This window comes from Biomphalaria glabrata, chromosome 5 (assembly GCF_947242115.1).
Source record: "Biomphalaria glabrata chromosome 5, xgBioGlab47.1, whole genome shotgun sequence".
NCBI classification, from domain to species: domain Eukaryota; kingdom Metazoa; phylum Mollusca; class Gastropoda; family Planorbidae; genus Biomphalaria; species Biomphalaria glabrata.
In genome coordinates, this window is record NC_074715.1 from 42,000,794 (window position 1) to 42,027,341 (window position 26,548).

At 30.9% G+C, this 26,548-nt stretch overlaps 2 protein-coding genes and 1 long non-coding RNA gene across 9 annotated transcripts in view; 1 reads left to right on the forward strand and 2 right to left on the reverse strand.

Annotated features, from left to right (window-relative positions):
- On the reverse strand, positions 1–14,498 carry LOC106063560 (uncharacterized). Of its 7 annotated transcripts, none has more exons than XM_056028457.1 (14): positions 14,326–14,498; positions 9,725–9,807; positions 9,115–9,168; positions 8,860–8,966; positions 8,545–8,718; positions 6,873–6,984; positions 6,479–6,562; positions 5,388–5,425; positions 5,235–5,276; positions 4,809–4,995; positions 4,226–4,298; positions 4,035–4,083; positions 3,858–3,948; positions 1–2,270 (listed from the first exon to the last, which is right to left on the reverse strand). In XM_056028457.1, exons 2-14 carry the CDS (start codon positions 9,761–9,763, stop codon positions 2,079–2,081), a joined length of 1,242 nt encoding a protein of 413 aa, XP_055884432.1. In that variant the 5' UTR covers positions 9,764–9,807; positions 14,326–14,498; the 3' UTR covers positions 1–2,078. The 7 variants fall into 7 exon arrangements, with proteins under 7 accessions (XP_055884432.1, XP_055884435.1, XP_013077408.2 ...); XM_056028460.1 differs by lacking the exon at positions 14,326–14,498 and adding an exon at positions 12,175–12,746; XM_013221954.2 differs by lacking the exon at positions 14,326–14,498 and adding an exon at positions 12,136–12,746.
- LOC129926166 (uncharacterized) lies at positions 12,756–19,067 on the forward strand. The gene is made up of 2 exons (XR_008777825.1): positions 12,756–13,805; positions 15,987–19,067. It is a non-coding gene; the product is annotated as an uncharacterized LOC129926166 (long non-coding RNA).
- Positions 15,949–26,548, reverse strand: part of LOC106063584 (cerebral cavernous malformations protein 2 homolog) — an 18,782-nt gene continuing 8,182 nt past the window's right edge. Inside the window, exons 2-12 of the mRNA XM_056028463.1 lie at positions 24,642–24,746; positions 23,932–24,015; positions 23,643–23,741; positions 23,443–23,530; positions 22,983–23,029; positions 22,052–22,187; positions 21,757–21,784; positions 21,501–21,603; positions 21,002–21,140; positions 20,325–20,451; positions 15,949–19,544 (exon numbers count right to left, since the gene is read on the reverse strand). Coding sequence (XP_055884438.1) covers positions 19,385–19,544; positions 20,325–20,451; positions 21,002–21,140; positions 21,501–21,603; positions 21,757–21,784; positions 22,052–22,187; positions 22,983–23,029; positions 23,443–23,530; positions 23,643–23,741; positions 23,932–24,015; positions 24,642–24,746 — 1,116 coding nt within the window. The 3' untranslated portion in view covers positions 15,949–19,384. The remainder of the gene's footprint in view (positions 19,545–20,324; positions 20,452–21,001; positions 21,141–21,500; positions 21,604–21,756; positions 21,785–22,051; positions 22,188–22,982; positions 23,030–23,442; positions 23,531–23,642; positions 23,742–23,931; positions 24,016–24,641; positions 24,747–26,548) is intronic.

Consider the following 26,548-nt stretch of genomic DNA (forward strand, 5'->3'; position numbering starts at 1 on the left):
TTTATAAGATATCATTTTGTAATCTTTAATCAATAAAATATGTATAAATTTGTGCACAAAAAAATGCATAATTAAATGTAATTATGCGCTCAACACAAAACAAGAATAATACAATAAAAAGAAAGAAAGAAGAAAATAAAACATTTAAAGAGTTAATTTGTTTCTAGGCACGTAGTTCTTGTTAACATTAAGAAATGGAGTATTAAATATAAATACCCAGTTTAGATATATTTTTTTGCGTCCTATAAGACCTAGGACTTTTTATGTCCAGACCTACTATATATAAATAATTAAATTTTTTACAAATATTACAACAGTTGAGCAGTCAAAAAACAGAACACAATTATTGTAAAGACTTTATAGATCAGTATAGAAAACAAAATATGCAAATAAAAAAATTGAGGTATCATAGTGTAACAGCTTGTACATTGTTAAAAATCTTTCTTCATAAATTCAATATCAATGTAAGACAAAATGTAGCAGTAATAATATACAAAGAAAAAGCATATATGAATAGTTAAAAAAGTAATATTTTTTACTATACTAGAGTGTACATAATAGTCAAGTAAATACATTGACATATTGTTTGTTTCACTTAAGAATACAATGCAAATTTTTGACACCCATTCAATTCAATTATAGCAATATAGATATGTATATAGATATGTATGTTGCACAGTGATTTAAAAACATTAAAAAACAACAAAGGCATTTTATATGACAGTCGATTTCATCTTCAAGGTCAGTAACAGAATTGAAGAAGTACCCTAAAGGGTCTCTAAACATGCTTTACTAACTTTGCCTGGGAAACATTCATCATATGAAGTCATAAATTCAAACTTTAATCAATTGTTTACACTGGTTTGGTTGTGTGAACCTTTTCAAGGATTTTTAAACACTGCCATTTATAAAAAAAAGTAATGGCATTAAATGTAGTTTAACATGCATTCTAATGAAAATAAATAAATATTTAACAAGAACAAAATTAAAATTATTTTTTTTTAAAAGAAAATTCCTCCTTCAAAGAACTTATTGATCAATTATTTTTCACTTAATAACTAATGAATGCTAAATTTTAAAAAATGGGAAATATTTTATTTCTCACCCTCCCCACCAAAGAAGAATTCTAGTGAAGCTCATATATAGATCTACTAGACTTTTACAACATTCCAATAATAGGCTTTTAGATCTAGACTTAGAAGATGATGCGATGGGCAAAATGTTCCTGAACATTCATTTATTCAACTCTTGAATGTTTGAGATAAGTATTTTCTTGTCCTCAAGCCAAAGATAAACATATTTTTTTTGTTTACATTGAAAAATAATAATGTTCAATATAGAGTTTTCCCAGTGTGGCCAACAAACTAGTAATTCTTTTCCCAACAATATACAGAGAATGTCAAATTTCTTGGAAAATCATTAGAGCTGTTTTTGAGATCCATGTCCAGGTTTTGCCCACCCAGAAGATTCCACAAAGATATGAGTTAAATAGAAGTTTGTAAAAAACATAAATAAAATAAAAGGTTATCACTTGACATATAAAGAATTTATACGCATATGCAGAAACGTTTTTAAAAGAATTGAAAGCTATTGTATAATATCTGAACAATTAAAGCCTCAATTCTTGTAAAGGAAAACAATTTTAAAATCTACAACTACAAGTACAGAATTTATAAAAAAATTTTTAGCTAGTGAATTGGAGCTATGATACTACACTAAGACAGCACAAATTTTATATTATAAAAAAAAGGACATCATTTATATTGGATTTTGCTATAATCTAGAAATTAGCTTTTGCAGACATTTAATTCAGATAATCCATGGTAAATATTGTTAAATTTTAAAATCACAGTCACATTGAAATGAATCCAATGGCAAATTGGTAGATATTTAATGAAATGTAGAAGTTTAACGTTGTCCCAGAACAGGATCATCATTTGACCAACTTAAAATCCAGATAAACTAAATCCTAAGTCCAAGTTAACCAGCAAAAAATGGTTCAACCAGTAGGTCAGAGGAGGCACAGGCTAATTTATTTACAGAGATCTTCTGTACTCTTTATGGCTTTGTTACAAATATTAATTATTTGAATAGTGTCTCTGAGGGTCATTATAATGAAAATGAACTGAGGCTGCCCCATCCTGCACAGCTATACTGGTCACTTTGAGAGGTCTGGCTGCTTGCTGCTCAAGTAACTTGTTCACATCAACATGGATCTGATTCAGTTTATTCCAGTGTTTGAAGTCCAAGTTATCTGATACAATCTTTGCCTAACATAACAAAACAAAACAAAGTATTTACTATCTATATATACTGTACTTTTCTTGATAATAAGATGTATATGATAATAAAATAATAATAATAAGGCTTTACTTCAAGACCTTAGATTAATGAAGAGTACAGTATTTCACATTATTCTATTTGATGTCAGTTAAAGTAAGTTGGCGCCTAAGCTGGTCTTTAAAGCGTTTCTAAATGGCACCTCTGTTATGACGACCACCTTTCATATCACCAAAAAAGGATTGCCTTAGGTATAAAGTCATCCCCTATAGGGATAAATACCCTGCCCAGTGTAGTTATCCAACTATAAGCAGTCCCTCTATACTGTCCATACCTGCATTTCCAAGGAAATCACTACTTGTGGTGCAGTCTTGCCACCTTATGTCTATGATGGAGATCCATAAGGTGCGTTGGTCTGACCACATACCAGACACAGAAATCTAAGAGTTGTCCAACATGAGCAGTGACAATGCAACAGTGAAAAGGTGCCAACTTCGATGGGCGAGAAATGTAGTCCGCAAGCCAACAATCGCCTTCCCAAATGACTTCTGTACGGGGAGTTGTGTGCAGAAAAGCGCTCGCAGGGAGGTCAAAACAAGCGGTATAAAGACACTCTTAAAAGCTCCTTTAAGGAATGCGATATCGACTTTCACAGCTGGGAAGCACTAGCTCTTGATCGCTCCTCATGGCCTGAAGCTGTGAGTCTTGGAGTCTCGAGATTGGACGCAAGAAGAGTGGCTAGGCTGAAAGAGCGCCAAACCAACAAAAAGCTGAGAGAAGAAGCAGGTCTATCTGTAACTGACCAAATCTACCCAAGCCATGTATGCTGCCGGCTTTTTAAAGCAAGGATTGAACTTTACAGTCATCTTTGAGTTTATAGGAAATGAGAAATGTGCTCATCTTCGATCACGAAGGAGGAGCTATATATATATATATATATATATATATATATGATGGAGATTGCACACAATAAGATAAGATGTTGCAATAATAAATCCACAACAAAAGAAAATCTTTTTATTGATAAACAACCATTTTAGCAAACAAGTGTGTAAAGTAAAAAGTAAAGTTCCCCTTTCAGACCTTGTGGTCTATAGGGCAGATGTTGTAAAGGTCATCTGTTTCTGTGGTCTATGGTTAATTAACAAGGTTGTCATGTGGCCAGCACAGCCACCAACCGCCTTTACTTTTACCCAACTTATGTCAGGTAACCATCTGAGCTGGGTGGACTCAGAGGCGCCTGAAGATCCTGAAATTAAAATCCCAGTCTTAAACAGGATCCAAACCTCGGACCCCAGTTCGGAAGCAAAGTGCTTTACCATTCAGCCAGTGTGTACAAATACATTACTTTTAAAATTGTAGATTGGAATTTGACTTAAACATAAGTCTATATCATTAACAATAATGTGCATCCATTTAAACAAATATTAGTTTTAAATTTGATAGTTTCAAACATACTCTTATGATGCAAAAACCTTCACATTGGTGTGGGCTTTTCTTCGAACTAATTGCTTTTATGAGTTTTCTATGAAAGAGTAGCAATATGCTACAATATATGTTCTTTTTGTTTGACTTACTTCAAGTTTGGCTTTACTTTCTTGTAACTTCTTCTCTATATGCTTCTCATGACTTTCTTTTTCCAAGCTCATTGAGTGCTGCAACGCAGTTCTGTTACAGAAATACATTGATACTTGTAACAGGGCTACTTTAGAAATACTTGCTGATTAGTGTTTGACTTTTATATGAATACTTACAATTCTAGTTTCTGGACATGTAGCAGATTTTCAAGCTCAATTTGTTGTTCTGTTTAAAAAAAAACAAAGAATTTAAAACTACTATATAAATAATATGGGCTTTTCTTTTGTAATTTTGGCAACAAAGAAATAACTCTAATTGAACTATAGAAATATGTTTAGTATATTAAATTCATAAAAGGTGTTCCTGCCTTGTTCAAGTCTATCTATATCAGCTTGAAGCTTTTTGTCTATTAATGTTTGTTCTTGAACCTCCCTGTCAAACTAAAACAGTTTGAAAAAAAAATATCAAAGTTGTAAAATGACATTTAAAATAGCTTTTTCAAGATTTTATTTTCACATTTCATTTACAAGAAACATTTAAAAAAAAAAAAAAAATTTAAGATAGTAATATAATATTCTGTGTTGTATTTATATTTGACTTATCACTTGTAAGATTTAACCATATAATTATTTTGTAAATCACAAATATTTTGACCAAAATAATTTAAACAAAATATTCTTTTAATCACTTTCATTCATACTGGAAGGCCCTCTTATTATTGACCTATATTTTAATTATCTTATCTTATATAATACAGACGTTAGTTCAAAAAAGAAGATGATTACGTTGTTAGTCATGCATATTAAAAGAATCTCTAAATACTTTCACAAAGATAATGAATGAGTTGTTTTTTTTATTTATAATTTTCGCATTACTTATAGGAGTTGACAAACTACAAATAACAAATTTGTATTCTTTTTATACAATTAAAAAAATTGGTATTTTTATACCTGAAGCCGAAGCTCAGTTCTTCTTTTGATCATCATATCATGCATCTTTTGAAGTTTTTCATGAGCAAAATATCCTCGAAATACAACTTTTGAAACAGTGTAGCCGATGCAAGGGCAGCGTTCCATTAACTGCTTATAATTTTTCAGGTCATTTAACTCACTAGCAGTCTCAATAAACTCCTCATAACTGATACAAAATTTTTAATGTATTTTAATAAATCATAATTAATTCTAAAGACAGATTTTTAATTAATATAATAAATTCATGAAAACAAAAAAGACAAACCAGTACAAATATTATCAATATCAGTAGTAACGCCACAATAATTACCTAAATTTTAATAAAAAAGAATAGTCTATTTTCAGGTTGAAGTATATGTATAATATTGCTGTATTTTTTACTATTAATGATGTTGATGAAATTACCTTGTTTTGGCAGTGAAGGCAACCACATCTGCACAAAGACAACTACAAAAGAAAGTTGAAATTAATTGCTTATTAATTTGACTTCAGTACATTTTGGTGTAAACAAAATAAAGAATTTTGTTTTAGTTTCTTCAAAAAAAAAAGGAAACTTACTTTATGAGATCAGCCATAGGATCTTTGGTACAATTTAACTATTTAGACAAATAAGAATTTTACTGGTAACTATTGAATTAAAAAAATTGGGGATTATATTACGTAACTATAATTTATTGCTTTTACTTCATCTATTTTTTTAATCTTTACTTTATATGTTAATATATATGAGGGGCTGTGGCCGAGTGAAAAGCCAATCATTTTAAGAGTTTAAGTCTCTAATCAAAATGCACAAGTAGATTAACACATGGATTCGGGTAGGATGTAATTCTTTTTTGTAGGAAGGTCTGTAAGATAAGATTCTTTTTCTTTGTAATTGTCATAAGAGTCGAGTCTAAGACTCTTGGAACTCTAGGCCTATGGACGCTTGTCTGAAAAGACTTCTTTCTGTTAAAGATCCAAGCAGATGTAAATTATTACATTCCTATAACTGGATGCTTTGATAAGAAGCAAGGTCAAAGGCCAAGCTTACAGAAGAAATTCCCCAATGTTCCTGATAGAGATAAGAGTCGTAATGAGATTGGCTTTTGAAATGATGAGTTAAGAGTTCAAATTCTGGTGAAAAATGGGTTTCAAGCATCCTCACCTTCATAAACAGATAATCTTTTTATTCTAGAAAATAGCTATTTACAAAGTTGATGGCATTATCACTAGGTACAAATCTCTGACCTCTGAGTGCACCATTTAGGCAGACTAATTAGACCAGTTTGTGGTGGTTGCAGAAGTGGGAGCAGTGCCAGGAGAAATATATCCAAAAAAAAAAGATTGATTAAAGATTCAACATATCCATGCATTGGTCTGGATGATGTTATTCAACATATTCATGTTTTCATTATGATATATATATGACATTCTATTGAGTCACTAATCAGCAACAATAACAGTATATCTTTTTTTTTGTCTTATGTTTAATTATTTAATTTTAAAAAACTACCAATGGTTAATTATTAAGGATGTGATAAAATATGCTGAAATATATATATTTTTTTTAAATAATATAAACCAAACTTATATATACATAATGGAACAGTTAAATTAATTGCTGCTGACCTACATTAAGTTGTCTTGGATATTAGAGAAATGTATCTTACCATTTTGTCAATGTCTACTAATTCATAAAACATCATTAGTTTGATTCGCAATAGAGCATCATCCGATGTACGTACTTCATCTACCTGAAGAATAAAATATATTTCTCATTAAACTGATATAAAAAGTTAGACTTATCCAAATTCCTAACAATCCATTTAACATGAATGGTTTTAAAATTTCAAAACTGTAATGTAGGTCCCATTCCTAAAATAGTTTTTAAAAGTAAAATGTACATCAAAAATAATTATAGAAAATAGATTTAAATAGATAATTATTAGTAGAAAGTACTGTGCTTGCAATAATAACACTGCAAAATAAAATGCAATATCTTAGTGAATTGAATACTAAAATGAAATGCTTTGATAAAGTTCCTTAAGCACATGTTTGGCTTACATTGTAATAAAACTGGTCTGGAATAATTTTAAGAACTGTAAATTTATTCTGGTCTTTGATCATTCTTGTTTTATTTTCAGGATCTGTTCCATGCCAACTAAACTCATGAAGCCTAAAAATAAAATCATTTTTTATTTACACAATTAAAATCTAATAAATTAAGATATTAAACAAATTATTTTGTAATTAAAATTACCATGACACAAGTCGCAGATCTTTTGATCAGCAGCCGAATCTTTAAACATATATTACTGTTTTTGCAGAAACCCTCAACTACAGTGAGATTTATAAGCATCCAAAAATTTTGTCAAGTCTTCTCCCTTTGCTATATTAAGTATTAATTAGTTTAATTTTTAGAATAATCTGATTCAAAGAAAATAGTTTTAAAAGTTTTATTTGGGTTGAACTATTATGCCAAGTTTTTGCTTTAGTCAAAGATTTAATTTAATTTGAAACTTTTCAATAAGCAGTCTTTTTATAATAATAATTTGTAATGAGTTTCAACATTTTTTGCTTGGGGTAACTCCACAGTTGAAGATTGAGCTGTAAATCTAATGGACTCTGGTTCAAGTCCTAGCGAGGCATGGGAATTTTAAGATCTGGATTGAAACTCAAATTTTTACTCAAATCTAAATGGCAGGCAGAACTCTTCTAAAATAAAAGAGGGATTTGTTGTGGTGCGAAAAAAGTGTAGAATTTTAATTTATGTAATGTACTGTATGTAATTTAAAATTCAAAAGATGAATTAAAGTTAATTATTCTATCATTTATTTCTTTTACTTTTAAAGATGAGTGAGTTTGATTAAAAATACATATTGTTATAAACCTGGTGGTGGCACAGATAGGGGTAGTGGTGTGTGTGTAGACAGCCGACGCAAATCGCCCCAGGCCAGCGCTAGACGATCGGTCAACCTTGACGAGTTACGACGGTCAGCCGAGACGAGTTTCAACATGACGGTTCGGGAAGGATCGGCATCGTGAACACAGCTCAGGAGCGTCACGAGAGTTGTAGTCGTCTGACCACCTAGAAATGTCGAGCGGCGTTCTGTCCGGTTCGAGAAGGCCAGTAGGGACCCTATATAAAGAGCGGAGGTGTCGCAGTCAAGACGGTTCACGGCAGGGTTTCAGAGCCCGGTTCACTACAGTCCGGTCGACTACAGCAAAGTTCAGCGGTGTGGTTCTGTACGGAGCATTATGACGGTTCAGTGCGGAGTACTGTCAAGTACAGTTGAGACGAACGGCGTCTTGATCTTGGTCTGTGATCGAGTCCGACACAACGAGCCCAAGTGTGTAAAGTCAGTCCCGAACTGTTGAACCCAGTGCAAGCCCGGAACGAGACGGAGAGGCCAGTGCAAGAGTTGATACGGCGGAACGGTGTTATCGGAGAGATATTTGTACAGTGTACATGTTGCCGATTGTACAGTATTGGCTGTTATTTATTCAACTATTAAACCTTTACGTTATTTTGGAGCCCTGAGTTGTCAAGTTCTTTAAGTTGGTGGTGTATGGTGCAGTTTGCAGAGAGCCTGGATAGTGAGATTCGTAACAATATTACATTTTCCCTTCCTCCACAAAATCAACAGTGATATGATATGGTAGTAATATTTGTTTCTCATAATACATTCTAAGCAAACTTCTATGCATATATAACTTCTAAGATACTTCAGTATACCAATCATTTTCTCCAAGCATAAATAGAGTTGGTCCAAATTGAACTCTTCTTTGAACATGCTTAGTTTCCAAATTTTGACTATAAACAACCAAGGCTTCATTTGCATCCAATGAAATAAGATTATGGACTTGTATACAGATGTGAAGGATGGAATTTTCATGTCTTATGCAAGGCCTGATATGAAAAGGAGAGAATATGTAGTTTAAAAGTGTATTTGTTTCAAATTAAATATAAATATTTTTTATTTTTTTTAAAGACTTTTTTTTAAGATATAATATTTTTTTCAATGTCATGCAGCTATAGGAAAGTTGTTACCCTTTGACATGCTCGACTCTGCCATCCCTGTAAACAATTTTTAAGAATTCTTTTTGACTTGCAGAAAAACTTGGCATCCTTTTAAATTTTTCTCTAAACAGAAACAGCTGCAAAGTAAAAACATTTTATTACTAAATTTACAGGCAAGAGTAATTCAATGTGTGTCATGTTTGTAGAATAGAAGTTATTTACAACTGATATATATATACACACACACAAAATAACAATTGGTACATATATTTTTCTACTAAATACCCTTTGAGGTCCTTCTTCGATTCGAACTCTTCCATTTTTGCTATACACAAGAGCCTATAAACAAAAATTAAAAAGTATAAATAAGTGTGATATTAAATCAAAATGCATGCCTTCAATTAATAATATCAAAGCAAAGAAATAATGCTTGAATTCTTAAATTCTTTTTAAGGCACAATGGCACATTTTAATTTTATGAAGAAAATTTGGTATAACATTTTTTGTGATCAGCAATGCATTTTGAGATAACAATTTATTTTTGTGATCAGCAATGTATGAGGTCATGTAAAATTATTTGGCCAGCACAATGACAAACTGCCTTGACTCTCCCCAAACAAATGTCAAGTAAGAAAAATCCAAAAGTTTAGGTAGCTAAGAAGTGACTAGAATTAAGGTATTCCTAAAATCATCAATAAAAATTATAGCCTCCACATGAATTTTAAGTTGAGACCCTCATTGGCAGTGCAGTGCTTTTATCTCTTGACCATTGAATCTAAATGAGACATTTAAACTATATATACTAAACATTTGAAATAAATTTAAATAAGGAGCAATTTTTAGATTAACTTATATTTAAAAGATTTCAGGTATGTACACTATTTAGACTACCAACCTTTTCACCAACATCTAAAGTTTCCCAACCAACAGTCATGGTACTTTTAGTATGTTCTGTAACTGTTCTTTAACTCTATAATACTATAATATTTAATAATTTAAAAATCCATACAGATAATATTGGTGATTACTAAATAATATGAGACTTAAGAAGTAATGAATATATTATTTATATTATATATATAGTTCGTCCATCGTGGTTCAATGATGACCACTTTGTCATCCAGGGGGCTGAGGGCTCTGCACTGGGATTTTATGCCTCCTCATGTGGCTGGTGAGACCTATGTGAGCCCAGAATGTTCGGCTGCACACTGGAGCTAGTGTCATTGGCATTGCTTTTCTTCTCTGGCGTTTTTCTTCTGCCAGCATTGTTCTCTAGCAACCTGTGCGCCAGTTTTCACAGCACGACGCCATGATGCTCTGTCATGTGCCTCAGTCTCCCAGGTGGCTGGGTCTATGCTGAACGCCTTCAGAGAAGCTTTGAGGGAGTCCCTGAAGCGCTTTCTTTGACCACCTTGTGAGCACTTTCCTTCGCTTAGTTGGCCATACAAGAGTCGTCTAGGGATGGGGGGTCTTCCATTCTGCAGACGTGTCCATTTATATTATTTATTATAATAGCTAATAGACAACACAACGATAAGGGTACATTAAGAAATAATGGGTCACAAATGATATCCTAGATTTATGTGATGCAAAAAGAGAATTGAAAAAGAAAAATAAAGTTAATCCCTTGCAGTCAGAAGAATACAGTTCAACCAAAAAAGTAAAATGGATTAGTGAGCAGTGTAGGCCTACAATATATCACAGTAGCCTGAAGGATGGCAATACCCAAAAAAAGCATATATATATATATATGAATCACTATAAGCACTATATCAGCATAAGACAAGCTAGCATTATAGTGATTGAAAACAACAATGAAACTCTTCTGATTAAAGAAGCAGATGTGCTTATAATAGAAGGTGGACAGAGCATGATAATGCTAAAAATAATTCTCAACAGACTCAAGAAAAAAGCTTAGGTCCTTCTCAAAGAACAGGCAGGCTTCAGGGAAGGTAGAAGCACTGAAGAAACAATATTTAACATCAGACTGTTACATGAAAAATGTCTAAACACCAAAGGAAAGTAGTGCACAACTTCGTAGACTTCAAATAAAAAACATTTTTTTCTGATAAAGTCTATAGTATAGTCATAGATCTAGAATCTATTATCTAGTACACTATAGTCGTATAGTGACTATAGTCTGATAGAGTGTATAGACTACAGATATCTAGAAATCTAGATTTATATTTATATAATAAATTAATATCTAGATCTACTTAGATCCATATAATATTAAATAAATCTTATTAATAATATTATTATCTTGAGGATCATCTTCGGTCTTCAGGTCATACACTAATACAGATCTAGAATTCTAGATAGTATCTAGATTATATGATTTAGATCTAGATAGATAGATTTCTATCTATATAACTATAAGATACTAGGTAAAGATATAGTCATTGTCAGGGGGAGGTATGGCAAGAATGAATGTATGTTACTTTGATATTTTGGTATGATTGTTATATTCCCTTGTTGTGAATGTGAATAGTATTGCACTGAGTGATTTTAAAGTCTTCTTTGAATATGTGAGAGTGTGTAAGTTAGTGAGGTCCTGCTCCCGGTCCAGGAAGGTTGGATAGTCGCTTCCTGGACTGGTGTTTATATGTATTTCTATTTATAAGTTGATGTACTAGCGATTGTGAATTAATAATATTTGAGAGTCGATGTCATTATGATTATGTGCTTATTGAATATTAAAGTATTATTCGTATTTCAATGGATATCTATAGTTGGAGTTGAGTGTATCTAGTCAAAATCTAGTGGTAACTGTTCTTATTTGAGTAACTAAGTAGTATTAAGTAGATTTAATTGTAATTGACTATTGAAGAACCCCCTACTGGCCCTAGCGAGCCAAGACAAAGTCAACACAAGAACATGCATATAAAATTAATAAAATGAACCCTGACAGTCATAATATTATTAATAATAATTTTATAATAGTCTAAGTCTAAGTCTAGATATATAATAGATCTAGATATAACTAGATAGATTAATTATTAGATGATAGATCTAGATTCGCTAGATTATAGATCTAATTAATATATGATTATATCTTCATATCATACCAAATTCCAAATAGTAGTTCATACTACTAGATCTAGTAGTACTAGTTCTAGACTAGATCTAGTCTAGTAGTGAGTAGTACTTCTAGTCTAGATAACTCACTGGCTTTGAGATAAGATTTGATTAATCAATTAATCTGAAGACAATTTTGTGTCTGTTCTTCTATTGAATTTACTTAGTCTGGATCTAAAATCTAAATCTAGACTGTCACTCTCTATTCTAGAGTCTAGATCTACTCACTAATCTATTGTTATTGCCAATAATGGCTTTTCTCATTACAGTTAAGCCCTCTAGAATACTCTAGCTCTAGATCTAGTCTAGACTATGCTAATGCTGAGTGTTGTTTACATTGTTACTTCTTGTAGTTTGTTTTCAAGTGTGGCCTATGATAGTAATAATAATAATATAGATCTAGATTTATTTATATATGGTAGATTCTTATAACTGAACACCGACTTTCGGGAACTAGGTCAATTTTTTATTTTATTTTTTTATTTGGTGAAGGTTTAACTTACAAAAAAACTGAAAGCAGATTCTTATTCTGCAACTAAAGGACTATAAAAATAGCTGTGTTCCTTTGTATTACCACCCATAGTCAAGATTTTATTTTAAAATAAATTAGGTCACTTCATGCTCCTATTTTGAACGCAGTTTTTGGGCTTTCTCCTTTAGTTGAACAGTGAGCACCGGTGTTGAACACCACTATGTAATTGCTAATAAATTATATCGGTGTTACTTAAAAATTATTTAGATTGTAGTAAAAGAAGTAGATTCAATTTTGCAATATGTATTTATAGTCTATTTCCTCATATACTCTCTCTATTTCTCTCTCTTTATATATATATATATATATATATATATATATATATATATATATATATATATATATATATATATATATATATATATATATATATATATATATATATATATATATATATCGTGTATAGTTTATTTATTTAAATACCTATATAATCTATGTGTAGAAACAGACAGAAATAAATTTATATAGATTATAGAGCTATAAATTAATTATTTTAATTTAATAAACATGATATTTTCTACTAGGCTACTTGTATTTTCTCTGTCTTTCTTTTAACTCCCATCCAAGGACCCTCTTCTTGTTTTCATAATTTGGATGTTCGTTTTGTGACACCTTAACATCCCCTCCCTCCCATAGATGCTTATAATTCTTTTCATGACTCTCTCCCCCTTCCCTCCACTGCCTGTTGGATAGTTTGTGACACTACTCGCTGAGTGTATACCTCTCCTTACCGCCAGCTTATCTTGCGTGATCACATGCAGTGGGCATGGTCTCTGGCTTCAAATTAGCAGCCCACACTTTTTCTTTCATTCATAAGTTATATATTCTAGATATCTCTATCTAGGTCATGTTTATTCATTGAAAAAATCATAGATTTATTAATCCCAATAATATTTCTTAATACGATTTTGCTGTGTTCAAAAAGGAGAATGAGCTGAATTCATTATTATTTGTTTGGACACCCCCTTTTTTAATTTTATTTAACAGCTAACGGTATAAATGTGATTGGAATGTCTTTCTAAAGATGTTTGGAAGCTTATTTTGATATGCCCATCAGCCTACGATCAAACAGGCTCATGATATAGCCTTCATCCCTTATATGGGTATGAATTGCCGGGGGAGGTTAAAACAACAGCTTAACATACATGGTTACCGAGAATCTAAATAACTGCCATCTGCTTTGGAAAAACGGAACAAAATTACCAGAACTTATCTAAAATTGGACATGCTCAGTTCCGAATCGTCGATTTTAGCTCCAAACATAAAAACAAATGAATTACAAACAAAAAAAAGCGACCCGTTTAGAAAGGAGAATCCGATGGGGTGTTCAAACTATAAGAGCCTCCTCTAGGTCTGGGGACTAAATGTGTGTAAATATTATTTTCGCCTTTTATAGCATTGCGAATAGTAGACTATATAAAATTAATAATAAATATTGTCATCATGATTGTCAAGTTTCAAATGTTAGAAAATTATAGAGTATTATGAATCTAGATGTTTAGATGTTTGTGTGTACTAGATTAAATAATTAAGTTTTAAAAATGTGTAAAATGAAAGACGAGATCTAGATTACAATTACAGTTGGATGAAATGAAAATGAAAAGACCTACACTGCCTGCCTACACTAGAGTAGATCTATCTAGTAAATTAAATCAATAAATGTTCTTTTGAAATGCTATCCAAGGCAGAAGTCAGAGAGAAATGTAAAAAGAGCCTTAAAGAGTTTCAAATTATTTTGTTTTATTCACCAACGGATTAATAGACTAAGGGATAGTTGAAGAGAAGAACAATTATTTGTAATCTTTAGACTGTTTTCTTTTGCCCATTTTTGTCTATGTGTGTATATAGTATATACCAATTCAAGAGGCATAGATCTAAATAATTACCACTTTAGGTATAGTTTATTCTCAGAAAGTTGAGAAAGTCACAGTCTTGTGTTCTTCGTGAACTGTTAAAGAGGGTGTTGTGACCAGTAGCCTACAATGATGTTTGTAAATGTTTTAAAAATGTTTTACGTATTTGGGTATTCAGGGTTGAAGATAATATACTTCCTAGTCCAAACTTCCCAAAGGACGACAAGGATGGAAGCGGGCAGGGTATGAATCCGGAACCATAATTGAGATGACTGAAGGACAGCCCAGCATGCATACCACACAACTAGGATGTTAAGGATTACGACTTAACAAACAAACCGTTATTTAATGAATTCATTAAAAAAAAAAATGAAATATGCTCTCATTAGATGTGTCCTAAAAATTAGTTTATTAGCTGTATAAAGCAATAATAAATGGGAAGGGGGGGGAGCAGATATATCTGTGTGGTCTCGACTTAGACAATTAATTAAATATGGTTACAAATCAATGAAATCAGTTACACAATTCTGGATCAAGTAGCCTATTTGCAGTCATAAACCATTCTGTCTGTGTTGTGCCTTCATCTTCCATTTCCAACATTTCTATGCGAAATAGGGTTTTCCAACATGTTAGTTATAAAATCTAAATACATAAGTAGACTTGATGAAGAAGATGATCGATATTCTTTGTGCTCTTTAAAAGGAAATGTCTGATTTGGTGAACCAGAAAAAAAACTATTTACACCTCTGTCTCGTCTGCACAAACTGTAGTAACAATACCATAGTAATGTTTCTCATAGGCAATAGAAAGTAAATAAATCCAAACATATGAATAAAATTTAATGTACTTTTAATATATTGTTATATCTCCAATCCAGGACCCTTCCTTTAAGCTTGCTCTTAATGTGTCTCTATCCGGTGCCTCTTTTTCCCAATTACTAGTGTCAATTTTGAATAGCTTCATGTCTCATTTGCAGAAGCAAAAAAAAAAAATATGCTTCAATATACAAGTGCAATGAATTGAAGGCCTGGTCTAAAAATACCATTATTTGACTGTATTGGCAATAGGTGAAGAGAACTTAATTTCATGTACCTATAGTGTACCTATAAACTTTTAAAATGTTTTACAATTGTTTTGTGTTTACAATTATTATTCCCAAGATATTTGTACATGCTAAAATCTGCACTAATCCATTCCTTAAATCTTAAATCTCTTACATGTTTTATTATTTGCTTTCCCAAAATGAATTTAGTTTCATTTAAACAATGTCAAATACCTATAAATTATATAATGCATTGTAAATGCAATACACACTCTATTACCTATCCAAAATTAAGAACAAGAACAGCATTATTCACCACATAGATAAATGTCTAATTATCTACTTTTGTATATTATCATCTGTGACTGCAGTTGTGCATCAAGGATTGACCTCTTTAAGCAAATGAGAAGATGCAAAGGGAATAGGGTATCCCTCCAGACATAAATATATACTTAAAACACCATTTCTATTGGTTGAATATTTTTAGCAATTTCTTCCTTATTTGTGGATAATTATTCAGGTAGACAATTAGGTGACAGGTAGACTATATTTAAATAGAAACACTATCAAATAAGCAGATGAACTTAACAATGTGAAATGAAAACATGAACAAATTTTGAACAACTTTATATTTTATTTTTCTCCCATTTAGTGATATGTGTGTGCAATCTACAGCTAATGAGTGTATGAAGATAGTATTAGAACTTGGTAAAGGACAAAATTTTTCATAGAATTACAATGTAAGCAACTTATAATTTATAAAAAGTAAATGTGTTTTAACAATTACTTTCAAATGTTTTTTCAATAAGAGCTCTTTTTTTCTTTTGTTTTACACAAAATTTCCACCAAAATCTGGCCAAATGTTGAGTTACATAAATTTAAATTCAATATCATTTTTTTTTTCATTAACTAAAAATTATAAGAAATTACTTTCAAAAGTTATAAATATGTTGTTTTTTTTTCCAACCACAGTATCATTTTGCGAGCTATCAATAGATCCATGATTACCAGCAAGCTGTGTTCATGTAGATGTCACGAGATGAGCAAGCACAAAATTTGTTCTACAGATTTTATGTTTTATCATTTTGCTTTTATTTTCCTAGGAATGATTGCGAAAAAAAAAAAGAATATTAGGTCCTAAACAATATAATGGTCATATAATGATAAATAATCAAATCATTTTATCTTCATAAATTTCATACATTTTTTTACATATTATATGTCTAAAGCTGTTTTTGATGTTATTTGAACCTGTATAATAGGTTCAACTGGTGCACATTTTCTACTCTATTCAAGAGTTAAAATAAGATTTTGTGACCCAGAGCTTGTTACATTAGAGATAACAATGGTTTTGAAGGCTCAGTAAGGCACACTGGTAACAAGAAATTTTTAAAAGTTCTTATAAGTAGTATGTCAACATGTCAAGAAAAAACAATATAATGCATATCCTCTGAAACCATCCAAAAAATATGAATGCACAGATCCTCCAAAATTTATGACAAAATAATATTTGTACAGGTACCCTATTTAATAATTATTTGATCTAGCCTAACTAAATATCAAAACAGGTTCATCATACCTTTCTTTCTATGCTTAAAACAAAAAAGTTGGAAATAAAAAATCTGTATTTTTCTGTGTTTATGGTCAGTCCCAGGTTTTATTAAACTTTACAATATTCCCTACCACGTTGGCCTCCAAGGCCTGATTTTACTTAAATCATTATTTACATAATTTAAAACAACTCCTGTACACTTAATGCAAATTTTCACATAAAAAGATGAAATCAACCTATAAGATAAAATATAGTTGTAAAAAAAAATGTATGAACAATTAAAAAAAAAAGACAATGAAATGAAAAAAAACTAACCCTTTCATTCATTCACATACTAAAAATCCCCAATAACCACTTTGCTATTTACATATTGAACAAGCTCCACAACCAAATGAATAATGTTTTAGAAGTTGAAGTGCAACAAATTTATATACATATTTTTTACGGGAAATATGTAAAATTGTACAATGAATAATTGAACAAGAAAAACAAATTTAATGAAGGAAATTTTTGGTAGATTTTTCTTACAGAAAAAAAATATTCAAATTAGAGTTGGGCATTAACACTGACATAGTCCCATCAAATAAAAAATCTTATTTTTTTAAATTTTTTATTTAAACAAGATAAAGTAAAAAATACTTTTTAAAAGAAAATCAAAGCTTATAATAAATGTAGTTGTATCACTTAGTTTGGATGAGTCATGTAATTAAATTTGTAATAGATCTAGACTAACAATAGTAAGTCTGTGCGATTAGAAATATTTTTACCAACTGTTTTTTGTTTAGCACAATTTCATGCATTCAGCACAATGTGAATTTGAGCTCTGGGCTCAAGTCCCCTTAAGGGGACTAATTCCTAATTCAAATTATACTACCACATCTGTTGATTACAATTTCTTTCCCTTTTTTGATACCAAACAAAATAATAAATTACCGGTACCAATAGTTAATTAAATTGGTTAATTTAAAAAAAAAATGATTATTGTTTCTTTCAGGTATTAGAAATAATTGTGCAAAATTTAAACTTGATCCAAGATTGGGTGTGGGAAAAATAACTTGCACAGACAGACTGAGCTTTGGAAAAAAATACATTCTTATGAATCGTTAAGTTCAGTTTTACCAGTACTAATAATAGACCTAAAACTACTAATAAATCAATTTTCAAATTCATTTGCCTAAACATGTTCACGTTAAAACAGATGGTAAAAAAAATATTTTTTTTCCAAAACAAAAACAAAATTAATCTAATTAACTACTAATTACTAATAAGATTAGTAACAAACTGTAAAATTTATCTGCTCATTTAATGTTGATCAACAGAAATGACATATCTTAAAATTGCAACAGAAATCAGATCACCAATGAAATGATCTCCCTGGGAATCAAGAGAAATTATGTCAAATTTACATTCTTTTGCATTACCTTCCCACATTGGTCAAACATATGACCATAATGGATGACTCTGAAACCAGCATATGTTGTTGAAATTAAAATGGATTGATTTTGCTATGTTTACTTTGCTGTGCTAAAACTGGACATTCACCTAAATAAACCTCTAGATCAGTGGTGAAACCCAGCACAACCTAACCAGTTACAGAGCTAAATATTTCTTACAGAGTCTTAGCACTTGTTGCCATTAACTCTGGTGTAACTGTTTTTCAGTAATTTCCAAAATGGCAGCTAAGCCGGTGTACCAGTTTTTTCGGTACTTGACAATTTGATGCTAAAAATGAGTCAGAATCTAAAAATAACCAATCATAATGAAACCACAAGTTTAGCTTTGCAAAATGGCTGCGCCCATGTGTTTACATTGAATTGGTGTGTTTTTACAAGAAAATTGTCTGAAAGTTGAAAGATACTGTGAGAGATCGATTGATAAGAAAACATCTTGATTTTCATTAGATTTAGACAGTTTATTGGGGCAGGGGGAGGTAGGGTTAACCATAAATACACTTTCTCTCTTCTAAATGTGACCTAAAATATTAAAATGACTCTTATAATTTACAAATAAACTTTAATAGAATTAGTCAATTTTCTAGACATGTTTGCCCAAGCTTCTAAGTTGCAGCTAAATTTTAATTCCTTGAGCCTTTTTTTAAATGGTTAAATTAAAAGTATGTGTTAATGATCTTACTAAACAATAAACCTTATACTACCACAAAAATGAAATACTTATTATGCATGCAATAAAACCCAACATTTAAAATTTGAAAAACCTCAATTTGTTTGTAAGATTTTTCTCCTCGTAATGTAGAACTGTCATCCTCTGATATGTTTATTATTTCACAAACTTGGCATATTTAATGTAGCTATCTCTATTAATAGTAAGCATTAATTTAAATTATATTTTTGAAATAATGTTCTGGGTTTTGTTCTTAAAGACTGACTATTTTTTGTAATGTGATTAGGAATACAAGGTTAGGTTTAAAGGTTTAAGATGTTATCACACACATACACTCATATATGTGAGAAGTCCTATTTCTTTAATGATCAGCCCACTCAGTAGTCTTCACTAGGGACATATGCCTTTGGGTCAATGTCAACATCCACACTGTCAAACTGGGTATTGGCGAAATCTAAGAAGTTTTCAAGGGCATCTGCTCCTACTGCATTGTTACTGACACTACTAGCAGTGGATACCCCACTGAAAGATCTTCTCCTGAAAAAAAGTATTGATTTGTAATTCTAAAATATAACTATCATTTGCAATTTCAAAATGTATTTAAAGCCAAAATAAATTGCCAATTTTGATTTATTTAGCCCTGAAATCTAATTGTTTTTCAATATTTTATTAAGCATAAAAATTTAAGACTTGGACTATATAACAAGCATAGCGTAGGACACAACTATTTTCTCTTTTGAAGTGATATCTGTAATCTATAAAATCTATTACTTGTAAAAAGAATGTACAAAGAACTTTTTAAATTAGTTGAGTATAAAAATTATTCATTCTGAGCTGCTGGTTACATACCCCCATATTTTTCAAAAGAATTTCATAATTTTTCATTATAGAAGTTTTAAACGTCTTAAAAAGTTTTCAATGTTTATAAAGATTGATTCTAGGTGTGATGGCGTTGTGAAAATATAGTACGCAACAAAAGAAAAATGTTGGACTTAGGTAATGGAATAGAAGAGGTATTCTACATTAAATGTGACTATTAAGTGTGGTAATTGAGCCTGTCAAGGAACATGTGCGTCTCTGAGCAAGCCAGCCACGCATTAAAATTTTACATAAATGAAAAATAAAAGTTATTTTAGCTGACTAGATGATCCATAGTATGCCTCCAGCTCTTGTCAATGCACCCTGCCAGAGGTTTAACAACAGGAAGTGATTTCTTTTTAGAAGGTCTATAACTCTACAATAATAGCTCAAGTTCATCTCCTTAGAAGCTGTTTCTTTAAATACCTAATCTTAGACAAATATATGGAAACTACTTACGTAGGATAATGTAAATTATTTCCTGAACTTGACAAAGTACTAGATGCGTCCAACTGCTGAATGTCATTTTTTAGTAAAAACTCCTCAAAATATTGGTAATTATGATCTGGAATGAATGGCACCAATTCTGAAGAAATAGAAAAAATAATTTTATAATTTCAACAAAACAATTCACTTCATTTAATAATGACATATTTTTGTGATTTACACACCAAAAAAAAAAACAGAAACTTTCCTATTAAAATGATCATGCCAACACTTTAAAAAAAAATTGCTTTTGTATAGTGGAGCTCTCAAGCTTATAGCATGCTGAGAGCACTATGGTCCAATCTCATTTGTGGACCAATGGGGGGAGGGTAATGTGGGTAAAGGTTTCCCAGATGCTTTACGTGCTCAGCTAACACAACTCTGCTCGAGTCAGGATTCCAACTTGAGCCCCCTTGATAGGTAGCCAAACAGTTTTGGACACTCAACCACAAATCTTCATCTTCTATTCTAGAATGCACCAACCATAACTTTATGTTGTTAAAACATTGTAACATTCTTGTAAAGTGGTTTATTTCAAAATTTAATTCAAAAGCTAAAAAAAAAAACAATTTTAAATTGTAGAAACATATTGCCTATCAGTTTGTAGAGATATTAAAACAAGAACAATGATCAATCGTGTAGAATGCTACCTGATAAAAGCTGTTTTCTGTCAGAACCAAGCAGGGCTAAAAACTTATCACAGAATACAATGAAGTTATTGTCTTTTTTCCAGTCATTTAGTAATTGTAAGAATTTTCTCAGCTCATCTGCATCTAGTTTAGCTTTCAGCTGAAATTGAACAATATTTAAATTAATCCTGGCTATTTTAGTTACTTGAAAACGTCATCCAAAAACAAAACTACCGCTTTGAATTCTGAAAAAGGCATGTAGTAATTAGAAGCAAAACATGGTGGCCAAGTTCATAGTGGTAGACCTAGTTGCAATAAGTTATAATCAGAAATTTATTTTTTTGGTATATTAGTGTTAAAGCAGTTAGACAGATGTCAGTCAAGTCTCTCATTATAACAGCAAAACTATTAAAAAGTAAGCTGATAGAGATATTTCTATAAGATTTTGGCATCATCACTACAACAACTAAATGATAGTTTTTGTTACAAATTAAAAACTATAGAGATCTTTATAAAGTACCTTGTTCATGTAGTCTTCTAAAAGTTCTTTACCAGTTCCTGTATCACTGGCTTTAGAATTTCCAGACTCACTGCGTGGTCCACGTGTAAATGGAGATGGAGGTCTAAAGGACAAGTTAGATTTTTGTAAACAAAAAAACTTAAGAATAATCAACATAGATCACTAGGCAAAAAAAAATAAAAAAAAAATGAAAATGTATTTAATTTGCAGATAAAAGAAATAGCAACTATAAAACTGCTTCTTTCCATTTACTTACACTGGTACATTTTCAATAGTTCCAGATCCTGTAAAAAAAAATAAATCTTTAGATAAAGAAAAAAACAACAATATTCACAAACAGAAGAGCATCAAATATTTATAATTTCTTGTTATATTTCCATTTTTTTTATAAGTTAGTTCATTGTTAAAATGTCTATATTAACATTCTACATAATAAATTATGACTTTTTAAAAAGGCAACTTTAACATTAGCTTTTTTTCAGCAAGTAACTAACTTATCATTTTAACTAGGTTTGAATTATCATTAGTTTTAATTCATGTTAAAATCCTACCGCTTCCATCACTGCCAGGATGCTGGGCATGTTGCTCTGCTGATGAAAGTGGTCGATCTAAAAGTCTAAATAAAGCTTCTGTGTAAACCAGATTAAAACACTGACCAACCAACGAACATATCTCTTCAGCTATTGGCTGAAAGAAAGATTCGAAATAATGTTTTTTAACTGTTGACTGACTAGTAAAAAACAACTAAAGTTAGATGCTATTATAAGGTAATCAGTGTTTCATAATGTTTGATTTTAAGAGTGTGATTCAGGTTTTCTCTTAATTGTTTGTTACAATTAATCAATACAGTTATCAGACAAAGATAAAATATCTAACATATTGTCTATTCAACTAATAAGGAATGTGCACAATATAATATATGTTATGTTAAAAAAATTACAGACAGTTTATGAGTTTTGACATTGGAAATTTAAGACTAATGGAGTTTTACTGGCTATGTAGCTCTATTGATGAGAAAATATATTTTCTTTCTCATTCATATCAATGAACAAATTATGAAGATTATATAGCAAGTGTCACAATTGATTTTCAGTGTTGTTTATTTCCAAATCTAAATCCAGCTAAGAACAGCTGCAGACCGGGAAAGTGGAGGGGTTTGGTTACACAAACTATCACAGGGAAAGTGGAGGGGTTTGGTTACACAAACTATCACAACACACCTACAATGAAAGTCAAGTAAGATGAGTAATCCCAGAATAAAGTTTCAATTACATATCTAAAGATTGTTAGCCAGCCTTGTTCTGTTTGTAATGATTGTTTCAAACTACACCATTGATGCTAAGTTTGATTGTACTTTGTTTCCCCTATTCAATATTTGTTTTTGTATCTCATTACATAAGAATAAGGCTGAAAAAAAGTGTTTATTTTCATAATTTAAACTATTTTATTTTGTGAGTAGTGAGTGAACAGACTAAAACTTACTTTACTATCACAATATAACACAGCCAATTTACAAGACTCTGGAGTACCTGGTAGGGAAAACATTTTGCAGATTTTATTAATCTATCAATGCTGGCATAAATAAGCACAGTGTTTATTGCTCTTAAGATCCAAGAAACTAGAATGGTCTATAAGACTATACAGCCCAATTAGGCAAATAAGAGAAGGAGATAAGTTTTAGCTAAGATTTTTTTTAGCTCTAAGATTTTTTATTTTTCACACTACTGAGTTTGCAATGTGTATAACATAATAAGTAGACTGAAAATTAACAACCCATGTCTCAATAGTGTCTTATAGAAATACATTAACAGTGAAATTTTTGAAATCATGACTCTATGGTGACATAAAAAAAAACAACACTTGGGACCACTGGCTTTTATTAAATTATTTAAAAACATTTAATAAATGCTGACAAAACAACTAAAGATTTAGTTTTATTTACCAAATTTTATAGCAAGTATATGCTCTTTGTCATCTTTAATATAACAAGTCGCTGCTATTTCATGCATAGGTATCCGTAGTAACAAATCCTAAGGAAAAAAAATATGATTAATTTATTATAGCTTTGTAATCATGCTAGCATAAATGTAGAAAAAACATTCATTATAAAATGTTATATTAAAGTTTCTATTTATAGCTCACCTCTGTTGCATTGTATTTGCTTATTTTAATGTTAAATATACTTAGACTAAGTATAGCAACACGTTCACCAGTCACATGGGCTGGAATAAAACCTTGTTTCTAGAGAGAGTAGAGAGCGAAACAGATTAATTTTCTACAAATTTCAAAGACTTTTTCCAAGTTCAATAATTTCAAAAAGTGCAATTTAAAACTGTAGGCCTATTGATAAAATGTTAAATTACATTTTTTAAAAAATGCAAATAAAAAAACTTGTTTTGTTGCTTCAAAGCAATGGTTAGAAGAAACATACTTTTCCTTTGTCTATTATTCTCAGAACGTCTGTTCTATTTGTAATATCTAAATGTGGAGAAACACCTTCAATTTCTCCAGCATACTGAAATAGAAAAAACAACAAAAATGCTATGCAGACTGTGAACAAGAAAATATTGTATCATAATATTGAGATGTATTTTCATTTCTAGACCTTATAAACATTCATACAAATGAAATGTTACTTGCAAGTTCTATTATAATCTGATTTATACATTAGAAGATTCTATTTTACATTGATTTAAATGTAGTTTTTTAATTAAGCATTTTTTAAAATTAAGCAAAAGAGCCCGGTTATGTGGCATGTATTCTTGACTGTTGTATCCTGGGTTTAAACCCTGCTCATTGTCATCCTAGGGGAGGTTTGGGCTAGTATGAAATTATTTTCAAATTTTAAGGAACATCTGAAACATGTAGATCATAAAACAAACCAATGGCGATAATGTAAATGATTGGTAAGCAAATATTCATTTCAAAAGATGTCTGCTAGCTTGAAAGTTTTTTTTATATAATAGTAATAGGTTAAAGAAATTATAAACTATTTAGATGTAAAGGTCTTGATCTGTGTCAAATATTTAGATTACTAAGAGAATTTAAAATACTTCCATCACAACAATATAGAGTCTATAACATTAAATGTCAACAAAATATAAGATTTCTATTTATAATAAAAAGCTTCAAACAACTAACTTGTACAGGTTTTATCTCTACAGGGTCATCTATTAAATTTTGATGCTTGACAGGATTATAATAATTTATGTTGCTTGAAGACGGAAGATCCACACGTCTAGGAGGCTACATAAAATAAGAGTTTAAACTTATAAAATAAAAATAATTAATTAACTTTAGAAATTAGAAGTTAAAAAAGGTACATGACAGAATCAATTTAATTACATAGATCTAGTAACATACAACTCATCACATCATTATGATCATATACTATACATGAATTAATTTATGATCAATGATGATATTGATATAATTATAATAAATTAATAATGATGTACGTACAGTACATGTCAATTTTATCATATCTTAACTATTAGATTCTTGGTAATCATGAAGATGAGCGTAAAAAAAATTAATGATTCACCGAAAATTCAAAAAAAATTTTTTCAATACAATTAATAAATGTATATAGTGTTTTTAAAAGATTTGCTTGTAAAAAAGAGAACTTTTATATTTATGTGACATCAACAAAAAGCATTAGCAACGTCAAGGTTGCTTAGCATGCTGCCATTTTGTTTACAATGATGTCACAGAGGTGTTGCCAACATAGTATTCTGAGATTTTCTTTTTGTTACACTTGCTTAAACCGGTGCTGCACGCTTGTTTGTAGGCATAAATTATATAATTAACTATATAAACTCTTTCCTTTTTCTAACAATTATATTAATAACGTTGCAATAACACAAATATATGCTGAACTTGTTTTTTTTTGTGTTGATTTGCTTTTTTTTTTGTTAAGTATATATAGCCTAGATCTAAATATAATATCAATATTATGTTTTGTTCTGTTGCATTTGAGTCACTGGTAAAATAGTAATCATGTGGCAGTTTCTAATATTTAGGTGATTTTGGCCAATATAGAGCGTGAAAGGATGACATTGTGACCCGCTTCTATTGAACCACGGATAAAAGAATCGGCAAGGCTATAAGCCATTTAAGAAGAAAGTCAAGCTGTAGTAGCCTTGTAAAAAAAAAAAAAACAACGTAGAAGGAAATCCAAGTCTAGTAACTAAGTAGGCTAGTAGTCGGTCGACCTGAGAGTTAGAAGATTTTAGAAAAGTAGCGTTGTAAAGAGAAGTGATTAGGTCACAGTAGAAGTCATGTGAGAAGCAATTATAAAAGTCTGTATGAAGTAATTGACTAGTTTTATGTGTTGAAATTGATGTGCTCGTCTTTAATAGTAGTTAAGTATCTGGGCAACAAGCTGCTAAGAACATGTATAGATTTTATTTCACATCAAGACATATTTCATAGACAAGATATTTCGGGTGTACATGGGCGCCCGCAGGATTTTTGGCAGGGGGGTGCAAGTCATAGCTTCAATTTTTTTCCCCCGAGCATATTAAAGAAAAGAACTGGTGCCCCCCCCCCCCCCCCCCCATTACCTATATGACATTAATTTAACTGTAAATGCATGACGCGTAGGACGTAATCATCTTCCTTTTTAAGTAACGTCTGTATGATATAAGATAAGTAGATAAATACTTGTTTCATGCTCTTGCATTGTTTTAGCATGTAAACAAAACAGGTTGAACTGAGCATTAGTATTGCTTGAAAAGAGAGACGTTAACGAAGAAACTAACGAATTCAGATACGGACTGTAAAGCAGCGTTCTTCAATAATCCCAAAATCCAAACATTTTTTGCTTGGTGTGTCTGTCGTCTACAAATTATCGGCAGCACTAATTCATTACCTAGTTTGTCTGCCAATAGTCTCGCCTTCCTCAAGATGCCATCCCTGAAGTGTTCCTAGCCATGGTCAGTTTGGTTTTTGATTATGTAATTAATATGACTGCTGGTGTGCTTTTGAGCGGCCACTTATGCTAAGATGGACAGACTGCAACGTACAACACGGAAACTGGTTCAAGA